Here is a 24,144-nt window from a genome sequence, read left to right on the forward strand (position 1 = left end):
AGTAGTAAGCAGAATAACTTAGACAGCAAATTTATTATAAAAGACTGTTAAAGACCTCTTGTCGGTCACCTTTGTTACCTGGGTACTCTGATACATTCCTCTGATCCTAGCAGGCCAAGCTGTCCATCAGAATCGAGACCCCAAGCATACACCTGGCCCTTGTCGTTTAGTGCTAATGTATGAGCTTCTCCACATGAAACAGCAACGATATTTTGAGCATCCAGCGCAACAACCTGCTCTACAGAAATCAAGAAGAGAGACATTACATTCTAGTTTTAAACTCCCAACAAGAATAAAACAACAGTCTTCATCTTGTACAAAAAAGCTAAGGAAATGCTGAAATACAGACTAAGTATAACTTCAGTTATTCTCAAAAACTTAACAAATATGTTCCATACAAAATTCTCGCTGTGGTAAATACAGAGATATGTCATAGGGCATAATCAACTCAGAATACTAAGTGACTTTAACATTTGGGTAAAGAAATTAAGGGTTTATAAAGATTCTCTCCGAAAAGTGCTCTTCATTCAAAGCCATTACCAATAAAAGAAAGGAGTCCAGCTGAAAGGGAACCATTTAAATAACTCGGCTGTTTTTTAACAATAAAATTGTAACTGACATATACATTACCAAATGGATACTACTATGGAGTGATCCTGAAATTAAGGAAATAATCTGAATTAGCAATTTCTGACAGGAAACAAATTCTTTACAGATCTCATAAATAAAGCATCTACTAGATACACTGAGGAGAGAACTGAAAGGCAATGTGACCATAACAAATAGATATCAGTTTATGGGCTGCTACTTTTAACATCAAAGACATAAAAATTCCACATGTGATTAAAACATCTCCAAGCTTTTAACCAGAAATTAATTTAAAATATTGGCCCTTCATAAGATTGTCAGTAGCCACTGACAAATCAGTAAAGAAAGTGAAATTACTTCCTTAGTCTCTTTAAGATGTGCATTGTCTATCAGTGTTTTTTACTAGTACACTACAAGTTTTTTTTAAGACTTCATTTAAAATTAAACTTTTTTTTAAAAAATTAACCTTCTTTAGCCTAATAAGAAAGCTATGTCTTCATTAACTGAAAGTCTCTTGTTGCAGAGCTGTTAAAACTGAATCAGGGTTTCTTCAGAAGCACATTTTAGATCAATGTACAAATGCAGCTGTTCAATAATAAAGCAGATTACATGAAAGAAGTTTGAATCCCTATGTACAGAGAAATTCAAATTGTATCTGGGTTACTTATTCTGCATTTTGGGGTGGGAGGTCAGCCCTTAGACAGCCTTCAGGAATCTGTATAACTCTAAGGATATGTTATTTTAAGTACTTACCTTAGAGTACTACAAGTTAATAACTCGTAAAGTTGATGAATAGTACATGGACGTTCACTATACTAATCTCTCACTTTTTGTGTATATTTTGTATATATGTTCTTATAAAATTATATTGTAGAAACATATAAAAACAAAACATATATAACACATTGCCTCCCCCCACGAAAAAAAAAAAGAAAAAGGACTTAAAAGTATGGCATCATTTATTTACATCAAAGCATCCCATAAATCTTAATTATGAAGAAGTAAAATGCACAAAAGATCTGTTAATCTTTCACAGAGGCCCCTGAAATGAGTCGGTATCTCTCCAAAACTATCCTCAAAGGAAATGTAGTAAAGAGCAGAAATGAAAGGATGACAAGAAGGATGAATAAGACTGGCTGGTTCAACAATAATATATGAAGAGTACTTAAATTAGATAGCAATGGCTGTAAAATCAAAGGCACCAAAAATCCAAGCAACAAAGAAACAATCATGCATACCAAACACTAATATTTATTGTATACCATGTGTGCTCCAAGCACTAGACACATAAAGGTAAATAAAACAGAGTTCTAGTCCTCAACGAGTTTACAGTCTATAGAAAAACAAGCAAGATAAGGATTGCTATTAAACGCAAAGGTAAAGACATACAAAAGGTACCAGGGCAACATGAGATACTTTTTAAAGCCCTGAAAGATACTAAGAAGAATTCTGGAAGACAGTGACACTAAGCTGTGTAAGTAAGGAAAGAGGAAGAGATTCCCTGTACCCATGAGAGAAAATTCAAATCATTTCTTCAAATACAGCAGAATAAACTAAAAGCAAAGTGAAAAGACTGATTAAAAAAAAACAGGAAAAATGTTATTCATGTCAAATAAAGAAATAACCTCCCTAATATTTAAAGACTAACTGGGGCGGGGGTGGGGGAGAGCAGTAATTAAATGAAAAATGGCAAAAGATGTGAATTGATAGTTCACACAAAGAAGAAACAGAAATGGCCCTTAATCCTATGAAAAGATGTTCAACTTCACTGATGAGAGAAATGAAAATTCAAACTACACTGAGAAGCCAATAATACGTTCACTTAGAAAATTCATAAAGCCATACACTTATTTTGCATACTTAATTATAAAAGTTTATCAAAGGAATGAGAAGACAAGGCACTGACTGGGAGAAAATATGTGCAAAAGACACATCTAATAAAGGACTGTTATCCAAAACAAAAAAAACCAAAAAAAACAAACCACCCTCTTAAAACTCAACAATAAGAAAATAAACCCAATTAAAAAAACAGTGCAAAAGACGTGAGCCGACACCACACCAAGAAGACATAAAGATGGCAAATAACCATATGAAGGCATGCTGTACATCATATATCAACAGGGAACTGCAAATTTAAATGAGATACCACTATAAACCTATTAAAATGGCTCGCTTCGGCAGCACATATACTAAAATTGGAACGATACAGAGAAGATTAGCATGGCCCCTGTGCAAGGATGACATGCAAATTCGTGAAGCGGTCCATATTTTTTTCAATAAAAAAGTACCTAAAGTATCCAAAAAAAAAAAAAAAAGACCAAAACCCAAAAAACTGACAATACCAAACACCGGTAAGGATACAGAGCAACAATAACTCTCATTCGTTGCTAATGGGCATGCAAAATGATACAGGTACTTTGGAAGACAGTTTGGTAGTTTCTTACAAAACCAACCATACCATTATAAGATCCAGGAATTGTGCTCTTTCGTATTTACTCAAAGGAGTTGAAAACTTATGTCCACAGAAAAACGTGCACACAGATGTTTATAGCATCTTTATTCATAACTGCCAAAACTTGGAAGCAATCAAAATGTCCTTCAGTAAGTGAATGGATAAACTGTGGTATATCGAATATTATTCAGTGCTAAAAAGAAATGAGCTCTCAAGCCACAAAAACACATGGAGGAAACTAAAATGTGTATTACTAAGTGAAAGAAGCCAATCTGAAAAGGCTACAAAATGTATGATCCAACCATTTGACATTCTGGAAAAGGCAAAACTTTGGAGACAGTAAAAAGATTAGTGGTTGCTTGGGGTTAGAGGGAGGGAGGGATGAACAGGCAGAGCAGAGGGGATTTTTAGGGGATACTATTACTAGTGTGATACTGTGATACTGTGATTCTGTGTGATACTATTACTATTCTGTACAATACTAAGTATCATTATGCAGTCATCAAAACCCATTGAATATACAACACAGAGTGAATGCTAATGTAAACTATGGACTCTGGATGACAATGATGTGTCAGTACAGGTTCATTAATGGTAATAAATGTACCACTGTGGTACAGGCTGCAGATAGTGGGGGAGGTTGTATACGTGTAGTATAGAGTGTATGGGAACTCTATACTTTCTGCTCAATTTTGCTGTGAACTTTAAACTGTTCTTAGAAAGTTTATTAATTTAAAAAAGTGTATTTATAAATACACACCAAGATAACATTTTTCATCTCATAAAAATCCATATGTTTGATAACAATCTGTTGGGGGAAAAGGCACTTTTGTATATTGATAGTGGAAGTACAAAACAGAACCACCTTTATGCAAAAGAATGTGGCAAACCCTAACAAAACATATGCAATTACCTTTTGGATCCAGCAATTCCATACCCTGCAGATACATCTAAGTACTAAAGGGCAGCAGAATATGCCAACCCAAAACATGCCACTTTGGCATAAGGACTGCTTTGAGCTGAAAGCCACTAAAAAGAAAAGCTCTTTGCTCTCCTATGTGCCTAAAAGCAGGAAATAAATTTGTTGAAGTGTCCCACCTTCCCTCTCTACCAGGAAGGACAAGAGTTAATCACTGGAGGCAACTCTAGACTTATCAGCTCAGAGACAGCACCAGCAGAAGCTACATAACAAACTTCACTAACTAGCCCTTATCTAAGTTCCCCCACATATTTACCTTCCCAAAATTTGCCACCCCAGAAACTCAAAGTCCTTTTCGTCTTGTTACTTCTCTATTTATTGTTCTTTTATTAAGATGCTATATAAGCCCATGTTCTACTACCACCTTAAGTTACTCATTACTGAGTGCTCCTGCATGTAAACGCAAGGCAATAAACTTGTTTTGTTTTTCTCCCTGTTAATCTGTCCTTTGTCTAGACAAGCCCCAGCTGGAGAACCCAGGAGGGTAGAGTACAAATACATATGTGCGTGTGTGTGAATGTGAGTGTATTTACGTGTTTGCAGTGCTGTATATAATAACAAAAAGACTGGAAATATTCCCAGTATCCATCAATAAAGGACTCCATCCACACACTGGGACACTATGCTCTGAAAACATAAATAAAGAGGAAATGCTACATGCTGATATGGAAAGATCTCAAGGGTATATTAGAAAAGTAGGAAAAAAAATCAAGACGTGGAATAATGTACATGATTTGCTATTTTTTGTGTAAGGAAGAGGAAAGAATATGAATATTCATATTTGCTTACATTTACACAAAGAAACTTTGAAAAGATAAACAAAAAATAAACATAGTTGCCCATAGGGGATGTGGGTAGAAGGGAAATAGGGTGGTCAAGTGTAAGAGCAAACCTTCTCAATGTGTATTTATATTATTTTGATTTTTGAACCATGCGGATATATTATCTATTCAAAATTAAAATTAAAATTATTTTAAAAATTAAATAGAACATTAGAGAAAATAGTTAAAGCAATGTATAAAAACCATTGTTTTCACTTTAAAACTGAACTGGGCTCTTTACTTTTTTTTCTACACACTAAAAACTCAAGATAAATAATTTTGGTTCTTTCAGAATTTGAGCCCCATCAAATTACTAAGATACCTATTTTGAGAATGAATAACTACTGAGAAATATATTATTAAAGAAACATAATAACATATGTCTTGGGACTACTACTTAATACAGGCTTTTCAGACAACAAATATACAAACTGTTAAGTTCTTGTACAATTTTTTTAAACTACTTATTTTTTCCAAATGGCTAATTAAAATGAAAAACCTCAACCGTTTCCCCCCAGTATGCTAGAAAGTTAGGTCAATGTTATATTGAGACATTTCACATCCAGGTCAAATTCTGGATGAATGCTCGAAACAAGGTGGCTTGCAAAAAAGTCAATGATAAGCAAGAAAGAAGGGGGAATAAATGAACCCAGCAAAACAAACCAAAAAATTCACTAGAAAACCTGGCTTAATGATGCCCTGTATGAGAAAGAGAAAAAAATAAAACAAAACAGAATTCATACCAAACCTAACAGCTAGGATTTGTTGAGTGTTTACTATGTACCAGGTATTATGCTAACTCAAAGTTTTAATCACGAAGCTACATTTGCCTTTCAAGGCCAACAAACACAGAAAAGGGAGGGGTAAGAGGGATTAAATTCACTTTAATTTAGGTTGAGTATCGATATATATGGAAAAGGACAGAAAACAAAAGAAAAACTTGTCAAGAAAGCCCATGAAAAAACAACTGAGGGGCTTCCCTGGTGGTGCAGTGGTTAAGAATCCACCTGCCCAAAAAAAAAAAAAAAAAAAAAAAGAATCCACCTGCCAATGCAGGGGACACGGGTTCGATCCCTGGTCCAGGAAGACCTCACATGCCGCGGGGCAACTAAACCCATGCGCCACAACCACTGAGCCTGCACTCTAGAGCCCGTGAGCCACAACTACTGAGCCCGCACGCCACATCTACTGAGGCCCTACACGCCTAGAGCCCGTGCTCTGCAACAAAGAGAAGCCATCGCAATGAGAGGCCCGCGCACTGCAACAAAGAGTAGCCCCCCGCTTGCTGCAACTAGAGAAAGCCTGCGCGCCGCAATGAAGACACAATGCAGCCAAAAATAAATAAATTTTTAGAAAAAGAAAAAATTCCTAAAAAAAACCAAAAACAATTGATTCCTCTGATAAATGGGAGCTACAAGAAGATGTTAGAATTATGAGCGTATGATGCTAAACTTGTTGGAAAAAGTTTAATAACAGCACATGATCCTTACAGTTGACTGTAATTCAGAATAAGGTACTTTTTTAAAAAAATACAAATACGTACAGATAAAAACACGTGGTAAAATGTTAACTGTTGGTCATTGTGCTATTCTTTCTACTTTTCTTTATGCTTCAAAACGTTCATATAAAAAGTCTGAGAAAAGTAACACTGTTCATATCAGTATTTATGGTTCACAATATTTCTCTTCAAGGAAAGAAAAAAGGAACATTTAGTTTGTGGAGGCACAAAAAAGCAAAAAAAAACTTAAGTGGAGGAGACTTTCTTGAAAAAGGCAGGAAAAAAATACATTTTTCAGAGACAGGAGCAAAAACAGAAAAGATAAAGAACTAGATAGATATAACATATCCATCTTGTAAATACTGACAGCAGATATATTCCAAATACAAATCTAATAAGCCCTAGCTCATCATTACTTCTGGTTCTTCTTACAGTTGTACTGTTAAAATGCAGTATTTTTGAAAACTGATGGTGCATCGTTTTATTAAGGAGAAAAAGGCCATCTTCTTTGCTCCATAAACACAAAATGTTGTCATTTTTAGATTTGTAAAAACCAATTAAAATGTTCAACCTAGGGCTTTCCCTGGTGGCACAGTGGTTGAGAGTCCGCCTGCCGATGCAGGGGACACGGGTTCGTGCCCTGGTCTGGGAAGATCCCACATGCCGCGGAGCGGCTAGGCCCGTGAGCCGCTAGGCCCGTGAGCCATGGCCGCTGAGCCTGCGCGTCCAGAGCCTGTGCTCCGCAACGGGAGAGGCCACAACAGTGAGAGGCCCGCGTACCGCAAAAAAAAAAAAAAAAAAAAAAGATGTTCAACCTAATGACGGTTTTCATTTCTACATCATTTATTTCCTCCAATTACCTTTGTATCCACCTCTGACTTCAGCATTTGTTCACTAACAAACTGCATCAAATAAATTTTGCTGCAGAAACATCATAAAAGAAAGAATACAGTTGCACATCCTTTTAGCAACACAGAATAGGTCCAGGTTCTTGTAAAATGTTACATGATAAAATCCTTCCATCTGAATAAGTAACTGAATAAGAACAACCTATTTCCTTTGGGATCTAACAAATATGTTCACCAATTCCTGAGTTTGTGAAAATTCATGTAGAATATCATCTCCAGACTCATTCTTTAAGAGTTCACTTACATGATCAATTTCACCATATCCATACAGCGGTGTATCTACATTCACCTTCTGATATGTCTCATAATTATGAACATGTTCCTCTGTCAGTTTTCTTCTCTTTGCCATTATGGACAGAAAAAAATTTTTTTTTCATTCTCAACTGTGGTTAATGAAAGGTACAAAGAGAAAAATAAAAACTACAAAAACAGTGACTCCAAACTTCTTTCACACTTCCTTGAAAGATAATGCAAAACTCTGCACAATGTATGAAGAAAAGAATGCTAAATATGATGATTTATTTCACCACCGCACCACCCTTCTAGGAAACCCCATCACTGTTCCACTTATAATTTTTAGTCTTTTTATTTTAGTCTAGTTGGGAATACATCAATTCTTGTTATTCCCAGTAGTTATGTTCCATAAAGTCACCACAAATACCTATTTAGCAAATACCGAATGACTGCCCCTAGGGAAAATACAAGATTAGGTTGCTACAAGCCTCTAATCACAACATTTCATCAACTGATCAATTCATAACCTTGTGTTATGTGCGTTTCCATTTAAAGACATCTTAATTATATTGTTGATTCATTAACATTGAATTCAGAGCCAACAGCACTGTAAACTCATGCCTCAATGGATTTTTTTCTTTGACACATCATAGCCTTCTTGTGCTAAGGAACACTAGACAGCACCTCAGCAATATGCTTGGGGGCCATTTTAAACAGTGAAATCACCAACAAAAAGTATAAAAATGCAAAAAGTGTGGCATTAAATATATCACAAAAAGGACATATTATAACAGGAAGGCAAAGCAGTGCTTTGTTGAACCTCAGCTGGGAATCTACACATCGGGAGACTCATGTATTTTGCAGCCCTGCATGTGTGCATGTCTAGGAATGACCATGAAAAGCTCTGTGAGTATTGACTGACTATGACCCAGACTGATTTATCAATAATAACAGTACACATAAACACTTCTTCCTAGACAACCAATCACAAAATATACAAGATGGTCTATTAAGTCTTTTGCTAAACGGGTTTTAACCTGATAATAAGATATAATCACCAGTAACAACATGCTCTGAGAACCTTGTAAACAGTAAAAAAAAAAAAAAAATGTGTGTTTTGGGTATAAAGGTAATACTACAGACACACCATTAGTAACATATTCACAACTAGCATCTCTTAAAAGTTGCATCTTATTCGAAATTCTAAAACAGCTATTTGAAGGAAAATATAAACATTATCATTACTCTGTATCCTCTTTCATCTACAGATCTCAAAACCTTGTTATTATGGGATAAATTGGGTTACCCCCAAATTGATATGCTGAAAGTCCTAATCCCCAGTACCCCAGAATGTGACCTTATTTGAAAAATGGCCATCAAGGATATAATTAGTTAAGATGAGGTCATATGGAGCAGGGTAGGCCCTTAATTTGACTTGTGTCCCAATAAAAGAGGAAACATCATCACAGACAAGCACACAAAGAGAATGCATGTGAACGACTGCTTGCAAACCACCAGAAGCTAGGAGAGAGGCCTGGAATGGATCCTTCCTTCATAATCTTTAGAACGAACCAATGCTGAGGACACCCTGATGTTGGGTTTCTAGCCTCCAGAACTGTGAAACAATACATTTCTGTTACTTAAGCCACCCAGTCTGTGGTACTTTGTTATGGCAGCCCTAGCAAACAAATACACTTAAATAAATATTTTTGGGTTCAAAACATTCCTGTCAAGTTACCCAAGTACTACCATCTTTGTTTTAAAGGTGATCCACAGAAATAACTTATTCTGAATAATTCAATCACAGATAAACTTGATTTTGAAATTTAGAAGTTTCTAGTTCGAATTACATTATTTCCGTACCAAACAACTTTTTAAATGGCAAAAAAAATTTACACAAAATTGGCAAAAGACACATTTCTCTAAACAATCTTTAAAATACAAGCTCAGGGCTTCCCTGGTGGTGCAGTGGTTGAGAGTCCACCTGCCAATACAGTGGACACGGGTTCGTGCCCTGGTCCGGGAAGTTCCCACATGCCGCGGAGCGGCTGGGCCCGTGAGCCATGGCCGCTGAGCCTGCGCGTCCGGAGCCTGTGCTCCGCAACGGGAGAGGCCACAACAGTGAGAGGCCCGTGTACCGCAAAAAAAAAAAAAAAAAAAAAAAAAATACAAGCTCAAAAAAAAAAAAAAGCTTTTTAGAGAGCAAGAGCCAAGTTGGCAATGCGTATTACAATTCTAAACATGCATGTCCTCTGACCCAGAAACTTTCCTTTTGGGAAACAACAATAACAACAGGAAATAACGTGACTTCCAGTAACAGGTAGGTAAATAAATTATGGAATATCCATGTAATAGAAATCGGTGCTTCTATTAAAATGAATGTCTATACAGTATAACATGAAAAGACAAAAATACGTTAAATGAAAAAGAGAACCACAGAACTTTATGTATGTGTGTACAGGATTACATATTTTAATACAGGTATAAAAGATATGAAAATATAAAGAAACAGTAGTAGTCATCTTTAGGATGTAGGGAAAAAGTGGCTTCCACTTTTCAAATCATATATTTCTGTAACTTTTAAAAAGTTATAAAAATGTACTATTTTGGTAATCAGGGAAAAAAAGAATTTTTTTTTTTTAAGATATAGTAAGTCCCCAAATTATAACTGACCCCAAACCCCACAGGAACAAATGTCCTTTGTTTCTCCAAATCAAAATACTAGGGAAATAACTAACCTGGTCTAATTAATTTTCTTCTCTAGGAAACAATGGCTATAGTCAAGTATTATTTATATTTCAAATGTGATACACAGTTAAGTTAAATGCTGCTCACAAATATCTATCTTAAGCTTTCTGGAACCAATAAAGCAAGAGAGCTAAACAAGCCAGGATAAGTGATACGTGAAGATAATTTCTGACACCCAAATGTAAAACTCCAATGAATTTTTCTACAGAAAATGTTACAAAGCTCAGTTAAATATAATTATTGATAGAGTATTACACTTAGGTATAATGTGTTTTAAAGATTGGTTTGAAAACCCATTTATGATACCTAGCAGTATTTCCATGAGCAAAGAAAAATTTAGAGTTTTTAAAAATGCAATTCTGGGCTTCCCTGGTGGCGCAGTGGTTGAGAATCTGCCTGCCAATGCATGGGACACGGGTTCGAGTCCTGGTCCGGGAAGATCCCATTGTGCTGCGGAGCAACTAAGCCCGTGCACTACTGAGCCTGCGCTCTAGAGCCCATGAGCCACAACCACCGAAGCCCACGCGCCTAGAGCCCGTGCTCCGCAACAAGAGAAGCCACTGCAATGAGAAGCCCGCGCACCCAACGAAGAGTAGCCCCAGCTCGACGCAACTAAAGAAAGCCTGCGTGCAGCAACGAAGAACCAACGCAGCCAAAAATAAATAAATAAAATCTACATTTAAAAAAAGAAAATCTTAACTCTTAATGTGGTATATGAGCTTAATGAAGTTCTACATGTATGTTTAATTAAAAAAGAAAAAACTTCAACAGTTTGAACAACTGTCAGTGTTTTACACAGAGAACAAAAATCTTTGTTGATATTTTATTCTCAAGTTATCAGGGTCTAAAAAAATATATAGTTATGAATAGCAACAAGCACAGTCATGTTAATAACAATTACAAAACTGGAGGTCAGAAGGAATATACTTTGTGAAAAGCTAATTTTAAGAAGCTCCATTTCAGGGACTTCCCTGGTGGCACAGTGGTTAAGCATCCACCTGCCCGTGCAGGTGACACGGGTTCCAGCCCTGGTCCGGGAAGATCCCACATGCCGTGGAGCAACTAAGCCCATGCGCCACAACTACTGAGCCTGCACTCTAGAGCCCGCATACCACAACTACTGAGCCCGTGTGCCACAACTACTGAAGCCTGCATGCCTAGAGCCCGTGCTCTGCGACAAGAGAAGCCACTGCAATGAGAAGCTCATATACAGCAACTAAGAGAAGCCCCCACTCAAGCAACTACAGAAAGTCTGCGCGCAGCAACAAAGACCCAACGCAGCCACAAAAAAAAGCAGCTCCGTATCAAGTACTTAGTAAATGTTTAATTCAGCCAGAATCCTCTGCCTACTATGCCTCACTAGTTGCTGTAAATATAGATTTTCCTCTTCCCTTCTCTCTGAATAACTCAAAACTCCAACTAGAGCAATGCAAAGTTCACTTATATCCATCTCTAGAAATTTAATGTTCACAAGATGCTATACTGTGAAATTAAAAAGGTACTGTGTAACTCCATTCTTGTATAAAAATATGTCACATACAGCCCCAATATATATGCAGAGAAAAGGCTGGAAAAATAAATACTAAATTGTCAACACTGATTATCTACAAGTGTTTTTTTCTTCTTTTATGGTTCTTTAATTGTTTAATTGAACAAGTGAATGTGTAGTTGACACATTTTACGATGCTGAATTTTTAAAAGATGAAGACATTAGTCACTTGGGATTAGTGAGTAACACCAATAAATAATTCAGAATGCTTTTTTTTTACTTTAAATAATCATATTGCTAATTTTGTGATAGAGATAACAAATAACCAAATGGCTACTTCACTCAAGGCAGCATGCTATTTCCCTATTCCTAAAGTAAAATTATTGTTTACTGACACTTTTTAAAGGATGTCTAATATGATCATATAATGATCATCATAAAATATATTCTAAAAAATTAAGAATTAAGTAAAACTAAAACATAAAATATTTAATGAAAATGCTTATTCTCTAAAATTATTACCAATAATTACCAATAAGAATTTGGAATGGTACAACTCATAGTCATGAAAACATTTTAATAAGTTCTTTGATAAAATCAAAACTTAACATACAGTAACTTACATGTCTTGGTTGACAGCCCATAATAATGTTCATATGGAGATGTAACTAGATTAAAAAATTCTTTATAACGGATATGTTTACAAGCTCATACCCCTTTTATGCATTCTTACCTACATACAGGTATACAGGTAACATAAACAAGACGATTATGTGCCTGGCACTGTGCTAAGCCCTTTGTTTAATCTCATTTAATCCTCATAAACATCATGAGACAGGTATACCATCATCCCTACTTCACAGATAAAGGCACTAAGATATAAACATTTCCCTACTGATTGAACTGTTGTCCTTTTGTTAATAATACTTAAACAACAAGGTTATGTTTTAATAATCTATTTTCAAAACATACTTAAAACTGTATAAATACTTAGGGCTTTACATTATTTTTTCTTCAGGAGAGTCCTTTCTTTATGGCTAGGAACTGCTGAAATTAACTGCTTTGAAGAGGAAAGGAGAAGTAAAATTGAAATATAAAGACTCCAACATAAATATACTATCAATCAAATAACTGCTTTACTTCAATTTCTTTTTAAGACTAGCAAGAATGAACCCTCAGAATATACTGCCAGAATTTTTGTTCTGTGTTTTCTTAGATACATTTTGGTATATTTGGCATTCATTCATCACAGAGACAATTAACTATATTCTTACTTTCTATATTCTTGATGCTGACATAGGAATGGTGGGGGGAGGGGATTATAGACACCAGAAGAGTCGGCGCCTCCCAGGACTAGCTAATTCCTAAAGATAACAACTTGCCTATCAACTCCTGCCTTTCATATGCAAATTGACCAATCCAGAGTTCATTCCACCAACTATCTCCTTATCTAACTCTCACACACCAAACCCTTATCTCCCTTACCTTAAATCATCCCAGGGCCAGGTATCAGGAAACAAGAAACCAACCCTATAGACCAAAGCCTGGAGGAATTAATCAAACTAGCCAATCCTAATCTGTTTATTCTGCCTAGTTTGCCTTTCCCAGGAAAACCTCAATAAGGCTACAACCTTAAAATCTCCCCTGAGCTCTTGTTTTCTGCCTCCTGACTACCCTGGTATCTTCCCCTGCAGCTCTGTGTGGCATGCAGTGACCTCCTCTCTCTGGAACCAGTGAGCATAATGAACTTCCAAGCCTCATTCTCTCTTCCCTTTATGGCCACAATGACTTTACCATACCATATCCAACATATCCAACATGTACATTCTTAGAACAGTTTACAAATTTAAAAATTTAAATTTAAAGGTCAGCTTATCACTTTGGGAGGGGCAGGTTTAAAAGTATGAATAAGCAGAATTTAAGTGTCTGTTCCTCAAAATATCAGTACACAAACTATACCTTCTGTTATAGACTGTATGTTTGTGTCACCCCCCTCCCCCAAATTCATATGCTGAAATTCTAGCCCCCAATGTTATAGTATTAGGAGGTAGGGCTTTAGGAGGTAATTAGGTCATAAGGGTGAAGCCCTCATGATTAGTGCCCTTTCTTAGACAGCTCCCTCACCCTTCTACCATATAAGGACATAATGAAAAGATGGCCATCTAAGAACCAAGAAGCAAGTTCTCACTAGGTAACAAATCTGCTAGCACCTTGATCTTGGATTCCCCAGCCTCAAAAACCGAGAGAAAAAAAAAAAAAAAACCCGAGAGAAATACAGGGTTGTTGTTTAAACCACCCAGACTATAGTAATTTTGTTGTAGCAGCCTGAATGGACCAAGAAATGTTCTAATTAGTACTCTTCAGTAAATAAACTTTTGAAAATAAACGATGAATCTAACTCCTATCGTTTATGTGCTTCTCACAAGAAAAAGGCATCTATGTTTTTTCTGTTATTACTGTATCTTTAGTCTAACAGTAAAGGAATTGAATTTATTTTATATCTTGCTCTAACATTACCTCTAAACAAAACAAACATACATTTTTGGGAAATTTTGGTATAATTTTTGAATATGAGCTCCAACAAGGTAACTGAAGACTAAACATAAGTACTTTCATGGTTAGCACAACGTCTAGGACAAAGTAGACATCCTCTGTTGAATAAATGCCTGAATTTCAGTTGTAAATGAAAGGATACGTGTTGTCTATCTCAAGGAACATACAGAAACAGCATATAGCCACTTCAGTGTAAGGCTTACCTAAAATTACATTCTCACACTAACATTAATGGCTTTTTTCTTTTTAGAAAACATTTATTGAGCACTTACCACATGCTAGGCATTGTTCTTTGCACTTCATGTGATATCTCACTTAATCCCTTACAACCACCCTTGGCATGATTATCCTAATTTTACAGAAGCGAATACTTAACACAGAGACTAAGCTATGTGACCAAGATAACATAGTTAAGAAGTGAAAGAGCCAGGATTGTATCCAACCACTCTAATTCCAGAGCCTACCCTTTTATTTTAAAAAAAATAACAGATAATATATCTACATTTTTTTTAAATACATGTACGGAAAAATCTGAGTCTATCATCCATGTCTTCTACCAGTCTAGTTCTCACCCCTTATCTTACCTCTGCACCAAGAATAAATATATCCATTATTAGTTGGATATATTCTTCCAGGGTTTTTCTTAATATATCTATAAGTGAATACAAATGTATATTTGTCTTTTTTTAATCCAAAATACAGCTTTATACACAATGTTCTACACCTTGCTCTTTTTACTTAATTTATCTTAGAGCTCTTTCTATATTAGTATGCAAAAAACTCCTTCATTCTCTTCATAACTATATAGCATTACACTGACTGAATTATTTGACCAGTTCCCAACAGACTGTCATAAGATTGTTTCTAATATTTGCTATTATAAACAATGTTGCAGCAACACTCATTTTGTATATGTACAAACATAGCTATCAAATCAAGGGCTATACTCTTGGACTTCTTGGAGAAAGGGTTTGTGCATTTGTAATTCTGATATATGCTGGCAAAATAACCCTCATAAGGGTTTATCAATTTACACTAACAACCTATGAACACTTATTTACTGACAGCCTCACTATAGAGATGGTACCCCAGTCATACACATAGTCTTCTGCATTTCTCTTAATATGAATGAGGCTGAAGAGTATTCACTGTTTAAAAGTCATTTGTACTTCCTTTTCTGTGAAGTGCCTCTTCCTATCCTTTGCCCATTTTGCTACTGTCGTCTTCTTATCTCATCAATTTCTAGGAGTGCTTTATATCTCGGAGACTTGCATTTTGATTTCAATATAAATATTAAAATTCATAAATATTTCCTATTTGTCTTTTGACTTTTACAGTGACTTCTACATAGCAAAATTATTTTTACTTCCATGCAGTTTACTTTATCTTTTCACAATTCAGAAAGGATTTCCTGACTCCAAAATAATTTTTAAAAAATTAGTCCATGTTTTCTTTGAGCACATTTATCATTGTAACCTTTACATTTAAATATGTGATTCATTTAAAATTTATCCAATACATACATGGCGTGAGGTATTAATCCAACTTTTTTATTCCCTAGATGATGCTTCTACTTATACCAAGATCATTTATTGACTATCCCTCACTTGAATTTTTTTCTCCGTTGATTAGTTTATGTCTGGGCTTTCTATTCTATTTTATTTAATATGTCTATTTGTGGGGCAGTTTTAACTACCAAGGCTTTAAAATTAAAATGTTACTATATATTTTTATATATATATATATATATATATATATATATATATATATTTCGCTCTTGTTTTTCAGAGTTTTCCTGGCTACATTGGTTTACTTTTTCCATATGAACTAGAGAATCCATTTCTCAAGTTCCTGGGGGGGGGGGAAGAAAAAACACTTGCTATTTTTATTAGGATCATATTAAACTGATATTAATTTTAGAGAAACTGACAGGTCTATGTAGGTTGAGTATTCCCATCCACAAATGTGGTTTCAATTTTTCAAGTTTTTTCTATCCCTCATACGTGCTTTCAAGTCTTCTTCATATTATGTCTCACACATTTCTTAGGTTATGACTAAGTCATTTTGTCTTTTTCTTGCTATTGTAAACGCTGCCTTTGCTTTGACTGTTGACATCTAATTGAATCTTGTTTCCACTACGTTTTGTTTTTTAATTGAGGTATAGTTGATTTACAGTATTATCTAAGTTTCAAGTGTACAACATAGTGATTCACAATTTTTAAAGATTATACTCCATTTATAGTTATAAAATATTGGCTATATTCCCTGTGCTGCGCAATATATCTTTGTAGCTTATTTATTTTATACAGAGTAGTGCCTCTTAATTCCCTACCCCTATTTTGCCCCTCCTTCCTTCCCTCTCCTCACCTGTAACCACTAGTTTGTGCTCTGTATCTCTGAGTCTGTTTCTTTTTTGTTGTCTTCACTAGTTTGTTTTATTTTTTACATTCTAGAACTTATAGGTAAAGCACCTAAACTTTCCTCCAATTGTCTTCAGAAACTCCTAAGGGTCCTTAGGGTCTCTTTTAGCCTTACCCTATTCCTTCCTCACTTTCATTTCTCTTTCACAGAAGCAACATCATTCTCTCACAGGGCACATTTCCCAGGGGCTCTTGCCTACATGCCAGCACATATACAACTTATAGTTACAATTATTTCAGCTATTAGTGAAATCAAGAACTTCTATGTGACTGCATCTTGTGACTTCAAAACCTTTGTTTCCTTGGGGACTTCCCTGGTGGTGCAGTGGTTAAGAATCTGCCTGCCAATGCAGGGGACACAGGTTCGAGCCCTGGTCCAGGAAGATCCCACATGTCGCAGAGCAACAAAGCCCATGTGCCACAACTACTGAGCCAGTGCTCTAGAGCCCACGAGCCACAACTACTGAGCCTGCACTCTATAGAGCCCACACGCCACAACTACTGAAGCCTGCCCGCCTAGAGCCCGTGCTCCACAACAAGAGAAGCCACTGCAATGAGAAGCCCGCGCACCACAACGAAGAGCAGCCCCCGCTCGCTGCAACTAGAGAAAGCCCAGGTGCAGCAACGAAGATCCAACGCAGCAAATATAAATAAAATAAATACATTTTTAAAAAAATGATGAAAGGTTAAATAATCATTAAAATATCCCTAAACAGTATTTTAAAACCATGGGGAAATATTTACTAAAGTTTTATTTAATTATTACTGAAAAAAAAGTTGAGAAAGAAAAACATATTCCCAGTCCATAATCGGAAACATATATGAGTATAGAAAAACTGTCAAATGATGGCAGTATTTATCTGTGCATGATGGCATTATGGTTGATTTTTATTTTCCCTATATTTCCTGATTCCCCTCCCAAGAATATGTAATAAGGGACTTCCCTGGTGGCGCAGTGGTTAAGAATCCACCTGCCAACACAGGGGACACGGGTTCAAGCCCTGGTCTGGGAAGATCTCACATGCCGTGGAGCAACTAAGCCCGTGTGCCACAAGTACTGAGCCTGTGCTCTAGAGCCCCCAAGCCACAACTACTGAAGCCCATGTGCCTAGAGCCCGTGCTCCACAGCAAGAGAAGCCACCACAACGAGAAGCCCGTGCACTGCAACGAAGAGTAGCCCCCCCACTCACCGCAGCTAGAGAAAGCCCGCATGCAGAAACGAAGACCCAACGCAGCCAAAACTAAAAATAAATAAATAAGTTTTTAAAAAAGAATATGTAATAAAACTATGAAAAACTAAAAATGTGTTATTTCAGAATAGTATGACACCCAGCAAAGGAATAAAATGAAACTAAACTTAGACATTAATAAAGAAATAAGGTATTTTAAAATGAAAAACACATTACTAAAGAATTATAGAATGTTTTCCTTATGGCCAAGAAAAGCTAAAATAAAATTCTGCCATACTAGAACTGAAGAAAAAAGAGTAATTCCAGGTAAATAAATAAAATATTATGGTTTAAAGAAAGCCACCAAAATTCAAGAAATTTCCCTTTTAACAAAATTAACTCCAGTAATACAACTGTACACAGCACAGATTTTTCTAGCATGTAAAGGAATCACAACAATTCATTAAGATATAAAAATAATTATTGCCTTTTAAGTTCCATCAGCATAGGGAAAAAAAAAACCCATAGAAGCTGAAATAAGATAAACCATGAGCTTTTTAATACGGATCCTTTATTAATGTTTCCCACTTTTCTACTCACTTAACACAATCCTAGTCCAAAGAAACCCTATAACAATGGCTGAATACATTTTCTCTATTAGTTTTAATATGTATCCCAAGTACATGATATGCCTTACAGCCTAGGAAAACTTAACATCTATGAAGTGAGACTTGATTTATTTCTTCAAAGCGATTTTAAAAATAATGGGGGAGCTTCCCTGGTGGCGCAGTGGTTGAGAGTCCGCCTGCCGATGCAGGGGACACAGGTTCATGCCCCGGTCTGGGAAGATCCCACATGCCGCGGAGCGGCTAGGCCCGTGAGCCATGGCCGCTGAGCCTGCGCGTCCGGAGCCTGTGCTCCGCAATAGGAGAGGCCACAACAATGAGAGGCCCGCGTACCGGGGAAAAAAAATACATGGGGTTTGTGAGAAATAAGCTTTAACAACAGTGCTACACTCGTGACATATCGGGGACATGAAACCCAAAGAATACAGTCGGCCCTCCTTATCCGTGAGTTCCGCATCTCAGCATTCAACCAACACGTGGATGGAAAGTACAGCTGACCCTTGAACAAGATGGGTTTGAACTGCAAGGATCTACTTATACATCGGTTTACTTCAATAAATATAAAGCCTGTATTTTCATTTTACAGATCTTTGTGTAAGGGAAAAGTTTATGCTCAGAGATCACAAAATGTGGAATAATAAAGCTAGGGTTTGAGTTCTGATTCTATCCAAACTGTTTCAGCTTCTTGCCCTTGGGTGAGTCACTTTCAATCCCTTTGTTCTTAAGGTAGAGATAGCAGTATGGAGCCTTTCACTTGCATGGGGGATCAGCACCCCTAACACCCATGTTGTTCAAAGGTCAACTGTATTTGGGGAAAAAAAAAAATTCCAGATTTCCAAAAAGCAAAGCTTGAATTTCCCATGCCAGCAGCTATTTACATATCATTTACATTGTATTTATAGCTATTTACATTGTATTAGGTATTATAAGTAATCTAGAAATGATTTAAAATATATGTGTAGGTTATATGCAAATACTATGCCATTTTATATAAGGGACTTGAGCATCCACGGATTTTGGTATCTTCGAGGCTCCTGAAACCAATCCTCCACGGATTCTGAGAGACGACTGTACTTATACTAAGGTGATAGAACCTAGACCATCTTGGCTATCATCTGTAACAAGAATCCTTAGTAACTGCTCGAACTGTGAAACTTTCCATACTCCTGTTCTTTCAAGGAACATATGTGGCTCACTTCCAATCAGAAAAAAACACTAACATACCAAACACAAAGAGAAAATCATTGGTTCCAAATCATTTAAAGAAGCCTCTATTTGTTAGACTGTTCAGATTAGGCATCTACTACTATCATTGCTTCTCTGTAGGTTAATGGTTTTATAAAGCATTCACCAAACCAATGCATCCTACAGAGAGATACATGGCAGACTTGATACAACATAATTAACCCAAGTTCCAATGTTAGCCACCAAATCAGTTGTGCCTGGCAGTTACTATGGACCTTGGATAGTAGCACAGCACAGCATTAGACAACAAAGGGATAGAGAATATGATATATAACAGAGGAAAGAAGACTGTGTGTTACCACAGTAAGTTTTTGTTCCTTTGCTTAAATATTCTTCATACCACACAAGGTTATGATGAAATACCAAAGTGGTATCACAATGCAAGCATCTTGGTAAAATAATGATTCATTTCAATAGGCCATCAATAGAATGGCAAAAAAACAATCTGTGCATTAGTATTTGATCTGCCTCAAATAGAAGATACTATTGTAAATAATTCTAAACATAAGCACGATTTAGTGAATAAGGTAGGAGACTGGTAGACTTAAATTTTCAGATTCAATTTATAGCTGTTCACCAGTCACCTGCTGTTTTGACAAGTTACTTACCAACTTGTGCTGCCATTTCTCCGTAAATTTATCCCCTAAGATGAGGATAATTCTTGCAAATTGTGTCACAAGCATTTTGAAAGGAACCATGAGTTATTGTGTAATGCTCTTGAAATTCCTCAGATGTAGGGTCCTACACAAAGTAAAGTATTATTATACATCTCTCTAACAGTAGTCATCTGTTTGCATTATGATTTTTTTTCCCTACCCTCAACACTGTGATTCTTGGACACTAACCTTTCTCAAAGTAAAGCATCCAAAGCAAGCCTCCATTCCTGAACCAAGTAATTATTTTTTCAAGTCTTCATATCATCCACATCCTTCTCTTCCTTAAAAGGTATTATGAAAATTAGTAGTTATAAAACATAATGAGCTTCTTTGGTTCATTAAGGAATATATGGGATTATTTGAATTTTTTAATCCACTCTTATATGAACAATTTTATTTCCCATATTTATACATTTATTTTCCTATATTACTTTTTAAATTTCAACTATATTTTAAGGAGTTCATTTATAGATTTATGTTTTATGAAAAGAGAGAGCAGGTCAGAAAATGAAGAAGAAAGGCAAGCAAATTACTGCTATATGACCAAAATGTTTTTATTGGAATGATCAACAGTAGAAATTACCATTTTGGGCCACAAAAAACAGAATCAATGCTCATAATATTTTTATCTTCAGTAGAAGAGTTGAGCACAAGCTACAAAAAATTTTATCATACTATTCAAAACTTTATCTATTACTGGCTTTGCAATGAAGTCAGTCTTCAGTTCAAGAATAAAACATATATATTTGAATTTTTAGTTAGTGTTGATACAATATTACATCTGAAACTAGAATTCTCAACCTTATTACACGGTTCCTAAAATGGCTTCTCTGAATTTATGCACAGGGAAGGGACTGGGGAGGGATTAAAAAAACATGATGTCATCATTGTATACCTTTAGTCATAAAATAGTAATTTTTAAGAGTTTTTTAAACCCTCAGAATTACATTAAAATAATGATGTAAACTAGTTTCCTCCTTGAATAAATATTCCTCTACCTTCTAAATATGGCAGGGGCAAAACTTTGTAGGATAAAGATAAAACCACAGGGTTTAGAATGTTCTCTTAATATTTACTACTCTAGTGGTTAAGCTCTTTTAACTTCAGTTTCCTCATCTGAAAAAGGGGGACCATAACACCTGCCCTAGCTAACAAGCAAGACTGTTGTGAGGATTAAATAAGATACATAATCTATTCAAAAGAATTTTGTACACCATAAAACGCTATTAAAAACAGTCATTTTTAACAAACTGTATCACATTATTTTCAAATTATGGACATAAAATAGTTTAGCGCTGTTTCTAACACAAAACAAATGGAAACAGGTGTGTAAAACATATATTTAGGTCCATGGACACCAAATTCTACCTATGGTGGATACACAGTGAGTAAACAATCTTATTAAGAAAAGTACACTTTCTAAATGTTATCTTAAAATTTCCAGAAGCAAATTTGGAAGTACAAAAATAAAACTAACACTTTATTTAGGTGGACTGACCTAGCACTTTGAAGATTAAATATACTATTTACCTGTTAGCTACGAATTAAGGAAAAAACTGAGCGCCTCTAGATTTTAAAAGGTTTAAAAAAATTCCTATGAAGGAAAAATACATACATGAAAGTGAAATAGATGTTCACTTCTCTGGAAATAGTTCAGAAAGAGCTAGTAGTGAAAGCAAGGATTATACATATACAAGAGAACGGAGATGAACATGGATGTAATCTGCACTCTTGGTATAATAAAGGAAATGAGTGAAATCTTCCCATGTGGTTACTAGAATGTCCAGAATGGAAACTTCTCCCAACAGGCCACAGGTCAAATCTGTTTACTACACTGTAAGGCTGAGTCCTCCAAGACGTTACCATGACTCTCAAGAATAGCTTATCCTTAATGAATGAGGCGACCTCTTTCTCTTTTACTTCTTAATATTCAGTATGCTTATAAAGCCAATCTCTATAAGAAAACAATTCTTAGCTTTCTGTTTGCTTTCTTCATGACACAAGTTTAAAGCTCTGATGAAGTGAACTATTGTTTATTACATGGTCCTAAAATTCAACCAGACTCATTCTGTTACCCAAAGACTTCAAAAGCAATTAAATGAGAACTCTGTATCTTCTAATTCATTCCTCAAACTCACAAATTAAAAAAAAAGAAAGGCTAGAAAAGGAGTATATTTAAATCATCAAGGAATTATTCCAAAGAGAAATACTTTTGGTTAAAAACATTATTACATTTTCCACTCAATCCCCTTAAATCAAAACTGAGGTTAAAAGATTAAGCTCCTATCAGAGCAACTACCTCCCTTTGAACTTTTACTTTTTCCTACCTCTTTAACTAGGTACACTTCAATACATCATTGAATCTGGCCTTCTAGCAATAAAAAGTTTTCCTCAGGATAAGGATTCTCTTCCATAAAGCTATTTCAGCTCTAGATTTATTTTCTGGCTATTTATGTGACCAATCATTGAATTAAACTTAAGGCTTCATTTTCTCCCAGAACTCTTCAATTCTATCCCACAATGACATTTCCCATCATTTAAACTTCCCAGTCTCAAAATACATACCACATCAGGTCAAATTTCAATTCTCTCTAGTTATTTCATTTACATATGCCTTAATGCCCAACCCAGGCTCTAAATTTTTCAAAGACAAAGTTTATGCCTTTCATTTTTCTATTCCATAGACTGTGATGTACTCTGGACAACAAGGCAATCCTAAAGAGGTATCAAAAATTAGGTAAACCCACCCTCCCAACTTTATATCGCCAAATATTGCTTCCACGATGAATCAATAGAGTGATATAAATGTCACAACGTAATCATCACAGTGTCAGCATGACCACAAAGAAGCCTCTTCTGGCTAGTTAAGTTTCTCAGAACCTCACCTATAGGGTTAAAAGCTGTTCCAGGCACTATAATAATCATTATACTATTAGTGCACAGTGTCTATCACCCTTGTGTTGGACACAGGACAGATGTTTAATAACATTTAAAAAATGTAAATCTTAGTAAATTTCAGTAACTATATTGGCAATTTCTTTTTGCTAGCTTTGTACTTTCTACTTGCCCTGAGGCCTCTGAGAAATTACTAAAGCAATACAGAGATATGTTCAGTTATTTCTGTGGGGCATGTTAAGTACAAGAACAGTAACAGCCCCAATACAATGAAAATCTCAACCTGAGGCAGCATTCCAAGCTAAGCAAAAAAGGTAAAGGATCCATCTGCCTCTGAAGCAGTGATAACAAATACATATCAATAAATTACCATTCATGTCTAACAACATGACAACCTCAATGCCTAAGATTATGAAAATCTGGTAAGATTCCATAGAATATTCTTCATGAGGTAGAGTACAAGAAAACTACCATTTACCTTGAGTTTTGCAATAATTAAACCTATTGTATTAAGCATCACTACTATTCATCCAAAAAAATTAAATTACAAATCAAGGCAGAAGAAAAGAGATTAAAACCCTGTCAACGAAGGATGAAAACTACACCATAATTTACAAGTTAGAAAAGTGAGGCTGGGCATGGTGGTGAGATGGTATGAAAAAAGAGTAACATACCTTAATTTAATACCTTATTATACTTATATTAACCTCTCAAAAGTAGACTAACAATAGAAACCACTTAAATAATGACGTGGTAAAGAAAGATAACTGCCATAGAAAATACTGAGGTGCCATTATTGTTAAAGTTAAAAGAAACTGTAAATCAGTACAGCTATAATCTTATCTGAATTTACCATCTTAAGA

General features: G+C 35.6%; 1 protein-coding gene and 1 non-coding gene across 11 annotated transcripts in view; one reads left to right on the plus strand and one right to left on the minus strand.

Annotated features, from left to right (window-relative positions):
* HERC4 (HECT and RLD domain containing E3 ubiquitin protein ligase 4) overlaps nt 1-24,144 on the minus strand; it is a 233,937-nt gene that overhangs the window by 105,420 nt on the left and 104,373 nt on the right. For 8 of the 10 annotated variants that reach the window (XR_007471390.1, XR_004477446.2, XR_004477447.2 and 5 more), the window contains one exon: nt 79-238. Coding sequence is in view for 7 of the 10 variants with exons in the window: in XM_049697176.1 (XP_049553133.1) it covers nt 79-238 (160 nt within the window). In the remaining 3 variants the exon portion in view is untranslated. Of the gene's footprint in view, nt 1-78; nt 239-20,338; nt 20,472-20,575; nt 20,668-24,144 lie in introns of those variants that run through there. The other 2 variants (XM_033407640.2, XM_049697177.1) reach the window with 2 other exon arrangements.
* LOC117196994 (U6 spliceosomal RNA) lies at nt 2,756-2,860 on the plus strand. The gene has a single exon (XR_004477452.1). It is a non-coding gene; the product is annotated as a U6 spliceosomal RNA (small nuclear RNA).

The sequence above is a fragment of the Orcinus orca genome, chromosome 14 (assembly GCF_937001465.1).
Source record: "Orcinus orca chromosome 14, mOrcOrc1.1, whole genome shotgun sequence".
Lineage (NCBI taxonomy): Eukaryota > Metazoa > Chordata > Mammalia > Artiodactyla > Delphinidae > Orcinus > Orcinus orca.